Below are 13,139 nucleotides of genomic sequence, written 5' to 3'. Positions count from 1 at the left end.
TCTAAGACCTGCACACTTTTCTGTCCTATCAGTTACTTCTACTCCGAGGATATGCCTTTAATCACTCCGCTGATTTTGAGACGGTTCGCATGATCAAGGAGAAGCTGTGCTACGTAGGATACAATATTGAACAGGAACAGAAACTGGCCTTAGAAACCACAGTGCTAGTGGAGTCATACACGGTGAGTAAAAAGCAGTAACATTTGGGAGATAAAAGGTTTATGAAACAGTATGTAGTCTTTGTCTGCATCAAGCATAGGTTTGAAAAAAAAATTATATGAACTTGTTTATAGAAACATAAAAACATAGATATGACAGCAGAAAAGGTCCAGCCAGTCTGCCTAGCGAGCTCATGGCAGCATCTGCCGCGCCAAACAAGCCACCCCATACCTAACAGCCTCCCAGACCATCAAGCCAGGGGTCTGGTTGGTTACTGTTTGAGTCCAAATGATGGCGTTGCATCAACAGTATGAAGACTTATTGGTTAAGGGTAGTAACCGCCGCACCAGCAAGTTACCCCATGCACCCTTTTCTTCATTTCCATCCTCCAACATTTAGGGATCCACAGTGTTTTTCCCATTCCCCTTTGAAATCTTTCACTGATATAGTCTTCACCACCTCCTCCTGAAGGGCATTCCAGGCATCCACCACCCTCTCTGTGAAGAAATGTTTCCTGACCGTGGTTCTGAGTCGTCCTCACTAGAGTTTCATTGCAGGCAACTAATTTGTGCAGTTTTAACCATTGTTGTAGGAACACTTACAGTTTATAAACTATTTAAGGTTAAGGCAGTGAACTTGGATTCACATATCAAACTTCAGTTAAATTATAAATATATTTTCTGCCTTTTGTGATGTCAGCTATATTTAAAAGTGGATTACATTTGGGTACTGAAGATTATTTTCCTGTCCCCAGAGGGCTTACACTCTTTGTGCTGAGGCAATGGATGGTTAAATGACTTGCCTAAGGTCACAATTAATAGCAACAGGATTTGTACCCTGGCTTATCTGGTTTGTAGTCTGCTGCTCTAATCACTAGGCTTATCCTAACACGCTTTCAGTTACAATATGGTTAAATGGCTAGACAATCACTTTCTTCTACAGCTATTTCTAATGGAACAGCAGGTTTTTTCAAAATTACATTTATAACTTACTTTATCATATAGAACACTACTCAGTGGCCCAATGGCCCAAAATATATTTAGATATAATGAAGGGCACTTTCTTTCATTGACATTTAGCAAGTGAGAGAAAGCAAAAGAAGAAAGTAGCCACAGTGTTGAATATGTTTCTGTACTACTGTCCTAAAACAAAGTAAGAACATAAGAAATGCCATACTGGGTCAGACCAATGGCCATCAAGCTCAGTATCCTGTCTCCGACAGTGGCCATCCAGGCCACAAGTTTGTGGAAGGATCTCAAAGAATCAGTCCAATCCTTTTTGCTCATAACCAAGGCTTTCCCAACTCTGCATAGCTAATAATGGTTTATGGACTTTTCTTCCAGGAATTATTCAAACCCTTTTAAAATCAAGCTACACTAACTGTTTTCACCCACATCCTCTGGTAATAGAAACTGCATTCACATATCTAGGCATCGTTTCCAGGTCTCTCTCAATTCTTTCCCCCCTACCAACACTGCTCTTCTTTTCAAAGACCATCTACTTTCCAAGCTGCAGGCTTCTTTTTAATGGTGGCTGCAGCAGGAGAACTGTGTTGGGCTCTAAGCTTTGTCAAATAAAAATCCTTGAAAATATGGAAGGCTTGGTTGTCATTCACTGGTCTTTCAAGTCTAACATAGTAAATGATGGCAGAAAAAGAGCCAAGTGGTACATTCAGTCTGCCCAGCAAGTTAATTTTTTTTTCTTTATCTTTTTCTTAGGGTAATAACTGTTCCTCTGTTATCACAGATTCCCTCTCTTCATCTCCATCCTTTAGCCTCTAGGGATTCTCTGTGTTTATCCCATGCCCTTATCCCATTACCGCATCCACCTCCCTTTCTGTGAAGAAATATTTCCTGACGTTGGTCCTGTGTTTACCCTCTTGGAGTTTCATATTATGACCTCTAGTTCTGCAGTTGCTCCCTCATTCCTTTTCCAGTTCCTTCAGCATGTCTCTGATTTGGTCTCTCCCCCAGAAAATTTGGTGACATTTTTAATAATCTGTGTGGATGATCACCACAGCTCTAGTTTCCAATTTCCTCTCCATTACTGACTCACTGCTTCCATTGATCTGCTGGGTTCTTACCATATTATTCTCTTATTTTAATTTGTCTTTGGAGGTTGTAGTTGCTCGTTTGTTTTATTTTCTCTTTTATCTGTTGGATTATGTACATTTTTTTTTGTATACTGCTTGGATATTTATTTACAAATAGTATATTAAATTTAAGTAAATCCAAATATGTACGACCATAATCTTGACCTCATAAACTTCAAGCCCTTGGTTCTCTTCTTTACTCTGTTCTTTTTCTTTTACTTGATCACCTTCCATTTTTCCCTTCCAGCAGTCCCATCAAAAGTTGCGTAGTCTAACCAGTCACTCCCTAAGCTCTTCATACCTCTGACTTCATCTCTACACTTAATCTCTCTTTTGTAGACTTGCGCCTTTCTCCCTCCCTTGTTTAGACACTTTTAACTGTGTCACTTTTAACAGTTGCTTCTTATCCTGTACTGCCCTTTACTTGGGATTTTTGCACCCATCAAAACTTGAGTCTCTTCTCCTGCATCCTGATCCCCCTGGGGCTCTGAGCTGCAGGTTCTCAAGCCTAGTTGGTGCCATGTTGAAGTCTAGTGGCTGCTTTCCCAACTCGCCATCCCCTCTGAGCTCTAGAAATTACACCGGATCCAAAATAGGGAGGCTGTCATGAATTCCGATCAAGTATATCCTATACTTTTCCTTATGTTAAATGGTTTTGGAAATCTCCTCTACATATTCCAAACCATAAATTGGCTCCTACATGTATTTCCTAAACATCCCTTCCGATCAAAAAATGTGAGGAATTTCCATATTTTTTTCTCGATTTCTTAAGTTTATTATAGTTTATTAAAACTTAACAACAAATGTAACAAAGAGTGCTGTATCTGTTAGTTGCAAAAGGTATAGGAGATTTTATCTTAAATTTTAAAGAAAACAAGTTTTAATTTATGGCATAAAGTCATTTTTGATGTGAAAAATCTTTATTGATGAATTGCTGGTGTCCATGGTGAGGGACACGACCTTAAGATTAAATTGCCTAATAGTTTGGAAGACAGCAACCGTGTCCAGAATTGTTTTATTCTGTAAAAATAAGTTGTTTGAAAGAGACTTTCATCTTTTTTTTTCAACAACAGTTTTAGGCTGCAGTAATGGAACTGTCAGGTGAACAGATCTTGCTCCCTCAGCAGCAAATGAAAGTTATTGTTTCATGATCCATCCTTCTTTTCTGCAGCTACCCGATGGAAGAGTTATTAAAGTTGGTGGCGAGCGTTTTGAAGCTCCGGAAGCTTTGTTCCAGCCTCACTTGATCAATGTGGAGGGTGTTGGTGTTGCTGAGTTGCTCTTCAATACTATCCAGGCAGCTGACATTGACACTAGGTAAGGCAGCACAATGTGTAAAATATACTGTAATCTGTACATTTTCTTATGACGTAAGAATGTGTTACCAATAGAAAAATATCTTGCTTTGTAATAGCCATTTTTGGCAGTCTTCTAGGTCAGGTTGTAGTCAGATATTAATTGCACTGTATTTTCAAATACATTTTTTCAGTATGGCAGCCACACCTCTCTCCTCTTTATGAAAAGGAAAGGGGGGAGCCATGTAAAGGGGTGTGTGTGTAGATATAGTATATAAATACTGGCACGCCTGCACCAATATGGGGTATCGCCACAGTGATAATACGAAGTAAAGAAAGGGGGAAAAAAATGAACCACTAGCATAAAAGTCAATGACAAACTCTTAATAAGCCTTATTCAAATATCTTTGTTAATTCTCTCAGGTTAGAAACCCTGATATAAAAATGAAGTTAACATCGCCATGATATTTAAAAAAAAATGAACCATTCACACACACCATTCACCCTGCAGCAAGTATAATAAAAATTAACTTGTTGCAACAAAGCCATCAACAAAGCGCACCTAATATACCCAGTTAAAGGCTTTGTTGGGGAGATTTTCCACACAAAACGAGTACTAAAACACTTGTAGCATAAAGACCATTATAGCATTTCTTAGACAGCAGAAAATCCACTTCAGTTATGCTGAAACCACAAAAGTATTTTTTTTCAGGTATATTAAAGACCAGAGGTGAAAAAATATGATTAAAAATAATGGGAAGCAATGTATGGAGAGGGCATAATGAAAAAGCAGAAATGCTAAAGAGATACTTTTCAGTATTCACTGAAGAAGACCAAGAGTAAAGATGGGAGTAGGGTAGATACCACATCATTTGTGGAGCCCTATTTCAGTGGTGAGAAAATTAATGGCAATGCTACTGAAGGAAAGGATAGTGAATGCCCTACAATCCTACAATTGTGTCAAACAAATCTGATCGGGTTTTTTTTTCCCAATCGGGTAACTAGAGAACAGTGGGGTAGCCAGAACTCAATGTTTTGAGGGGGGGGGGGGTCACCCAAGGTTAACATGGGTAGGCAGTAATTATACAGGTTTAGGCCCTGCTAGTTGTACTCTTATAGATAAATAATGCCTTAGCCTGCACCCTACAATGGATTTGTAAATAGTCTACAACAGCCATCATGAGTGACATTTTAAAATATTTTAATTCTATTATTTCAAGCAGTTACCAACATTAAAAATGCCTTATTAATCTGGATTAAATGTTATATTTATTGCAGTTTATAAATACACAGTATCATGTAAAAAGTAAACAAAACATTTAACAGAAAATCACATAATAAAACAATGGATCCTGATTCCAAAAATGCAGAGAATATCATAACTCAATAAAATAGCAATAATCATAAGAATTTAAGATTTGCATTGGGTGTAGAACAAAACTAGGACATAAATTTAAAATACATTCGAATTCTGGTGTCACTTCCACTGGTTGCCTGTTCACTTTAGAATCCTCTACAAATCTCTTTCCATAATATACAAAACCATCCATCAACACACCCCACTCGACTTACAATTCCCATTCCAAATTTATAACTCCTCCAGACCAACAAGAGACACACTCAGAGGATCTCTTCAAGTGCCCCCAGCCAGAACTACCAAACACATTACCTTGAGAGATCGGGCCTTTTCAACAGCCGGCCCCCTTCTATGGAACTCCATCCCACCGGACCTTAGACAGGAGCCCAGCCTCCCAACCTTCAGGAAGAGACTTATAAAAAAGCTTTCCCGGACACCGATTAATTCTATTCAGCCAGATTCTACCACTTCCACATGTAAAAATGTTATTACTAATGTAAATACCTATACCTAATGTTATTCTCTCCCTTTTCTTCTCTCCTCCCAGTTCTTTTACCTTGTTATTTGTAACTGCTTCCTTCTACACAAATAGGTTATTGAATTGTTCACTGTACACCCCTGTTATATGTAAACCGGCATGATGTGTTTGCAACATGAATGCCGGTATATAAAAATTTTAAATAAATAAAAATAAATAAATAAAATGATAGCAAAACAAACTCCCTCCTCTGTAGACATCTAGAACATTGCCGTACTATTTAATCACAGCAGCAACCTTATCTATGAAAAGGTAAGGCAAACATTACAACAGGCCCTAGAATACAAATATGTCACCTACTGGGCAAATAGAAAAAGCCAAACTGCTACAAAACCCTACAAAGAAACTACATACTAGTCAAAATATCGCATCTCTGTCACACATGCGTATCACAGACACACTCTTACCTAATTCAGAATAATGGACTACAAATTAGAAAAATGCAAACAAAACTGAAATGGAAAGCTAGAGAAACCAGACTCTTAATGAAATACTGAAGAAAAAGCAAAGTACAAATGTATAAGAAATGCACATTCCCAAAGCTGGCATATTCCAATCGCTGAAAGACAAAATTTTTTATTTTTTTTTTTTACCTTTGTTGTCTGATTTTATTTTTCTAATCACTTGGTCCCTGTCTCTTTTTTTTTCCCCTTGTCTTTTTCCTTATTCTTTTTTCAGGGTCTTTTTATTCTTTGTTTCTTCTGTCTTCTTTCCTTCCTCCTTCATACACACAGACTCTGGCTCACAGGCTGTCACACACAGGCTTTCTCTCACACAGGCTCCCACTCCCATATGCTCTCTCTAACGTGCAGGATGTCACTCTCTCACATGCTTTTACACAAAGGCTCCCATTCTCACAACCACATACATAGGCCCTCACTCTCTCTCTGTCATTCAAGCTCCCATTCCTACATATACACTCATGCAGGCTCTCACTTTCACATGCTCTCTCACATGCAGGCTCCCATTTCCTTCCAAACACACACAGGCTCTTTCTTACATGCTTCACACACACACACACACACACACACAGACAGACATGCATGTTCCCACTCCCATCCATATATATACACACACACACACACACACACACACAGGCTCTTGTTCTCACATGCAGACTGCCACTTTCTCACACACAGGCTCCCATTCCACACCACAGATACACACAAGCTTTCACTTTTATATACTCTCTCTCACACGGCTGCAAATTCCCACACAACCCTAATAGTAGCAGGTCCAACACTATGGAACAGCCTACCACCCCAGCTCAGGCTCAACCCCACAACTCAATCTTTCAAAAAGAACCTACAAACATGGCTCTTCCAAAAAGCATACCCAACGACCACTCAACACATGAACTAAAACGCTACCCCCACCCCCCCTCCCTCAACACCCACATCAGATCCGATGGTCAACCCCAAAAACCTAAGCTTTCTCACTACACTGGATGCAAACCTTCAATGATATTCTCTCCCGCTAAAATATCTCATTATGACTCCCCACAAACCTTCTACCACTCTTACCGCAAACTCTCAACACAAAAACTGTGAAGCCTTACTACATAATGTCATAAAGCTCAATACAACAGGTTACATAGTTCAATGCCATAAATTTCAATGTAGAATGTTCAATGTAAAATGCTAAAAATGTTTAATCTAAAATGACACAATGTTCCATTGTAAAACAAGAAGTCTACTCTAACAGACTTCTCTGTTTCCACTATAAACCGGTGTGATATGTCCGATGAACATCGGTATAGAAAAACAAATAAATACGGTATCCCATAGGCTCTCATTTTCATATGTAGGCTGCCACACTCTCTCTCACACATAGGTTCCCACTCTTGCATGCTCTCTCACACACAGCTCCCACTCTCACACACCCATACACTCCCACACACACAGGCTCTCAGTCCCACATGCTCTTACTTTCTCTCTCCCTATCATATACATGCACACATGCCCAGGCAGGTTCCCTTTCATACATACACGCGCGTGCACACGCCCAGGCAGGTTCCCTTTCATACATACACGCGCGCATATCTCCAGGCAGGTTGACATTCATACACAAGCAGGCAGGCTACCATTTTCTCACACACAAAACACAGGCAGGCTCCCCATTAGGAGCTGAAGAGGGATCCTATTCTGCTGCTGCTCCTCATGTGCCTGCCCTATGGTATTCAAATCTCATGGGGCTAGCACTTCCTCTATGTCGATCTCGCGATGCACAAGATCAGCATAGAGCACCTACTGGCCGCACATGTTTTGCATGCTACAGGTCCAGCACACTTTGAGAGGAACGGGAGAGCAAGCTTCTTCCTGGTGAGGTTACTTTGATTCTTTGACCGTGGGTGGGATTGAGTCCATTGCCATCCTCCAAGGTCTGCTTCTCTTCTCGGCTGCCGGTAGGATGGGGTCCACCTTCAGTCTCCTGAGCCACCACCTGTTCTCAGCCCCTGGTGGGATAGGATTTACTAGCGGCCTCGTGGGCTGTCTCTTCTGTCGCCACTTCCCTGGATGTTGATGCCTGGCGGGTCTGCTGCAGCCTTGCAACAGGGCCTCTCTTTGTGGGCTGCTGGGCAACACTGGGTGGACCAAGGCTCATCTGTGGCTATGCCACAGCTAGAGATTTAGTTTAAATCAAGCACTGGATGTGTTTTACTTGGATTTCAGCAGTTCATGAATAAACTAACCAGCTTGGAGGTGGGTTCCAAGGTAGTGAACTGGACTAGAAATTGGCTGAGTAATAGATGTTTAGAGGGTGGTGGTGGTGGTGGTAAATGGAATTCAATCAGGGAAGGGAAAGGTAATTAGTGGAGTACTTCAGGGATTGGTTCTGGGGCCAGTTCTCTTCAAAATCTTTGTGAGCTTTATGGCAAAGAGGTTAGAAGGAAAAGGTTTTTTTTTTGCTGATGACATAAAGATATGCAATGTAGGGAGTAGACAGAATGTGACGTCTTCAAGCTTAAAGAGCTTGAAAAATGGTCAGACTTGCAGTTAAAATTTCAGTATAAAAAAAAAGTTCAGGCTCATATAGTTTTGGGATAAAAATATTGAACGCTGTACACAAGTGGGAGGAGAGTTGCTGTACTAATCAGGCGAGAGAATTCACGGTGATAGTATCTAATGATCTCAAGATGGTGAAATAGTATGACAAGGTAGTGGCTAGAGCCAAAGGGATGCTAGGCTGAAAGGAGAGGCATAACTAGTGTAAAACAAAACAAAAAAAAGGTGATAATGCCTCTGTACAGATCACTGGTGAGGCCTTATTTGGAATATTGTGTTCCATTCTGGAGGCCACATATAAAAGGGTAAAGATAGACTAAAGGTGGACCAGAGATACTCAAGCAAAATGGTGTGGGGGACTGCACCAAAAGACACACGAGATGCGACTTCAGGACCTGAACCTGTATACACTAGAGGGATATGATACAGTTATTTAAATACATGAAAAGTATTAATACATAATTAAATCTTTTCCGATGGAAAGGAAGCTGCAAAGACTAGGGCTTATACTCCGAAGTTTCAAGGAGGGCAGATTCAGCAACATCAGAAAATATTTTTTTCACAGAAAGGGTATTGGAATGCCTTTCTGAAAGAGGTAGTGAAGAAAAAGACAGACTATAACAGAATTCATGAAAGTGTGGGATAAACATAGAAAGGATCCCTTATTACTATGAAGATGGAAACAAAATACTGGGGTAATAAGCATGGAGCTGTGATTAAGCCCAAAGCCACACTGAAAAGCACAGGAATAACCTATAGGAAGCTGCATATCGGTACTGAACGAGAAGGCACAGGGATGGTTACAACCCTAAATACTAGCTGCAGGAGTAATTATCATAGAAAGGCAGTTAAAATACTAAACACCCTGCTGGGCAAACTGGATGGGACATTTTGGTCTTTTTATTTTTTTATTTTTTTGCCGTCGTCTGCTGTGTTACTATGTTGATAAAATTGAGGTTTGGAGGAAAATCGCAGTAATATTTTCAGAGACACTGTACCTTACTTTTCATTGCTGATCTTTTTGGTTTAACATGGGAAATGTGGTTCAAAAGGTCTTCAACATCATAAAAAATGACTTCTGAACTATCACATAATTCATATTTAATGCCTGACTGCAATGTCTAGAATCTGCAGACCTGGTTTCCTCTTAGATGGTGAACTTAGGTTTTACCCGATAACTTCCTTTCCTTGAGTCCAGTCAGACCAGTCCAGATGAACTTACAATAAATATACATGAAATATACTTTCATCAAGCATAACAATGTTTCTTGTTCTACAATAAAGTCAAAGATAAAGTATACAATCAGAGGTCCTATACGTAGTACTATATTCTACAAATAAATCTTTTTTATTAAACACATTCAATATAAATCATCCTCCTCTAATACATAGGAACTCCTAACTAGACAATAATTAATAAAAACCACTCACTCATTCATTACCCCCAATCATACTTTCCACACACATACCATTCTCTAAAAAATACCCCAACATGATTAATATGTCGACAAATATCTTATGAACATTTCACATAATATACAACGCACTCCCTCTCAGTATATAACGCATGGAATATTAAATGTCTATTTATATGTTCAATCACCCGACGATGATCTCGTTTCGTCCGCCGTAGCAGACTTCCTCAGGGATGTGTTCATAAACGCATTAGTTAATCACGTTGAAGTTGAATATTGCACCTCCCGATCACCATGATAATCACCCTAGTTCTTCTCGTGACCCTACTCCTTAAAGTGCCTTCCCACGCCTAGCAGGAACTCCTAAACCAGTACACAAATGAAACAATTTTGTCAATTCAAACAAATTCACATTTTATAACCTTAACTTTCTTAAGTCAGTTGAATCCCCCTCCATACCAAAACATTAGCTGACCACATCCTATGTATTAGAGGAGGATGATTTATATTGAATGTGTTTAATAAAAAAGATTTATTTGTAGAATATAGTACTACGTATAGGACCTCTGATTGTATACTTTATCTTTGATATAGACGGAGGCACTGCACTATTTTAGTGTACCTACAATAAAGTCAGGCATTTGGCAGCAAAGAATGTCCTGTTCTGGTCTGTCTGGACTCAAAGGAAATTATCAGGTCAGAGCTAATTTTCACTTTCCTCTTCATCCAGTCAGACCAGTTCAGATGAGTGGGATGTACCTAAGCTATTCCTGAACAGGACGAGATGCTGCCAAAGCCACTCTTAGAACTCCAGCAGTAAATGCAGTTTCCTGACTGGCCTTTACATCCAAACGATAATGTTTAGAAAAGGAATGTAGAAAAAACCTGGTCACCGCCTTACAAATCTCTGATGGAGAAACCAAATGTAGTTCTGCCCAGGACTCCGCCTGAGCTCCAATAGAATGCACCCACACCTGTTTAGGTAAAGCCACATATGCAGCCATAATAGTTTCTTTAACCCAGCAAATTCTCATAGCCTTTCATACTGCTTCACCACTTCAAACTTCCCCATGGAGAACAAAGAGGTAGTCTAATATCCTGAAAATATGTGTGACCTTGAAATACTGAAAAAGCACGCTATGGGCATTCAAATAGTGCAGAAATCTAAAATCTGCTCCTTCCATATGCCTGTTGAAAGAAGGTAAACAAGTCGACTGATGCATGTAAAATTCGGAAACCACCTTCATAGAAACATAACATAGAAATGACTGCAGAAAAAGACCAATTGGCCCATCCAGTCTGTCCAGCAAGCTCCCACACTTATTTTCCCATACTTATCTGTTTCACCGACCACCAATTTCAGGGCCCTTGTTGGTAACTGTTTGTTTGATTCAAATTTCCTGCCACCCCCTGCCATTGATGTAGAGAGTAATGTTGGAGTTGCATCCAAGATGAAGCATAAGGCTTAATGGTTAAGGGTAGTAACAGCGGCATCAAGCAAGCTACCCCAATGTTTGTTTACCCAGATTGCACAGATCAATTCCTTGTTGGATGTTGTCTGAATGTAAATCCTCTTTTCCACATTTCCCCTTGCCGTTGAAGCAGAGAACAATGTTTGAGTTGCATTAACTGTGTGAAGGCTTATTGAGTAATGGTAGTAATCACCAGGTAGTAGCCTCCATTCCAGCAAGCCACCTCCATGGCTCTTCTCTTCATTCCCATCTTCTAGCCTTTATGGATTCACAGTGTGTATCCCATGCCCCTTTGAAATCCTTCACAGTTTTAATCTTCACCACTTCCTCTGGAAGGGCATTCCAGGCATCCACCACCTTCTCCATGAAGAAATACTTCCTGACATTGGTTCTGAGTCTTCCTCCCTGGAGTTTCAAATCGTGACCCCTAGTTCTACTGATTTTTTTTTCCAATGGAAAAGGTTTGTTGTTGACCATGGATCATTAAAACTTTTCAAGTATCTGAAAGTCTGTATCATATCACCTCTGTTCCTGAACATATCCAGATCAGTCCAGACAAGTGGGTTTTATTCATCCCTACCAGCAGATGGAGGTAGAGAACAAAACTTTGGGCACTGCCACATATATGAGAGTGCCACCTGCAGTCCCTCAGTATTTCTCTACCTCCAGCAGATGGTAGAGGTGCTAACCCTGCAGTATTGACTGATTGGATATTTTAAGGAAAATTGCTCCCCGAGGTGACAGGCTCCTGCAGAAAGGTCATCCCTCAGGTTGGATGCCCCTGACCAGCTTCAGCCCGTGACTCTGGGACCCCCGACAGCCAGAGGTCTGGTTCCCTCTGTGGGCCCGAAGCCCCTCCTCCTGCCCAAGACAGTGAAGTATTTATTATTTTTGTGCTTTCCTGTGTGCTTTCCTGTGTTAAAAAAAAAAAAAAAAAAAGTCACAGGCAGCTGTCTGCTTTTGCAACAGCAGAAGCATGTGGCAGGCTGTGCGGCCTAGCAGGCTGAAATCCTCGGCGAGATCAGGTGCAGGCCGGGCAGTAAGTGGGCGAATCGGGGGATCATTTGGAGGAGGGTAGTCCCAGTCGGGGCAGATTCACTCCAGTGGGGGCTGGCTGTACTCCCGAACGAGCTGCACGGTTTTCAGTCACGGCAGTGGCCTGTTCACTGTGCCGGTGGGAAATTCTTGGGGCAGTGCGCCCTCTTCAGGGTTTGTCAGCTGCCATGTGGTGCGCCCTTCCCCCTCGCAATCCGGGCCACGGGAAAGCATGGCAAGCATAGGATTGATGTTTGGATTTTTATTTTGACTTGCTTTATTTCTTGTTATGACAGACAAGCAGCTCAAAGAGACCTGCAGGGCCTGTGGTAGCCCGTCAGTTGGCCTGAATGACCTCCTCTGCACGGAGTGTGCAGGAGGGAGGGAGAGGGGGTCTGAAAGGCAAGCAAAGCCGCAGAGGCATTCGTGGACGTGGCGGTGGCGCTGGGATCACAGGAGGGAGTGGCTATGGCTGCAGAAGTGGAGCTGGATAAGAGGGGCTTCTCCCTGGGGGTCTGGGGGGTCCCCGCCGCTCCTGTCTCCCCATGGTTTGACCTGAGGGAAAAGGTCAGGATGTCTCGGGCCCTAGCAACCTTTCGGGGGCCCTGGGGGAGCCTTCGCCCGAATTCGTACGAGGCCCTCCTGGTTAGGCAGGCAGGTAAGTGCGGTGTCACAGAAGGCCCAATGGGTTTGGCAAAGTGGGGGAAGGTCCCCACGCAAACTCTGCCTCCCGAGGGACGGCTAGTGCGATTGGAAAGATTGGAAAGACTG

At 41.5% G+C, this 13,139-nt stretch overlaps 1 protein-coding gene across 1 annotated transcript in view; it reads left to right on the top strand.

The window, feature by feature from the left end:
* Window positions 1–13,139, top strand: part of ACTR2 (actin related protein 2) — a 113,020-nt gene that overhangs the window by 68,591 nt on the left and 31,290 nt on the right. The window contains exons 6-7 of the mRNA XM_029593618.1: window positions 33–182; window positions 3,423–3,568. Coding sequence (XP_029449478.1) covers window positions 33–182; window positions 3,423–3,568 — 296 coding nt within the window. The remainder of the gene's footprint in view (window positions 1–32; window positions 183–3,422; window positions 3,569–13,139) is intronic.

This window comes from Rhinatrema bivittatum, chromosome 3, assembly GCF_901001135.1.
Source record: "Rhinatrema bivittatum chromosome 3, aRhiBiv1.1, whole genome shotgun sequence".
Lineage (NCBI taxonomy): Eukaryota > Metazoa > Chordata > Amphibia > Gymnophiona > Rhinatrematidae > Rhinatrema > Rhinatrema bivittatum.
Note: the sequence above shows the minus strand (reverse complement) of the source record. Positions and strands in the feature narration are given on the sequence as shown.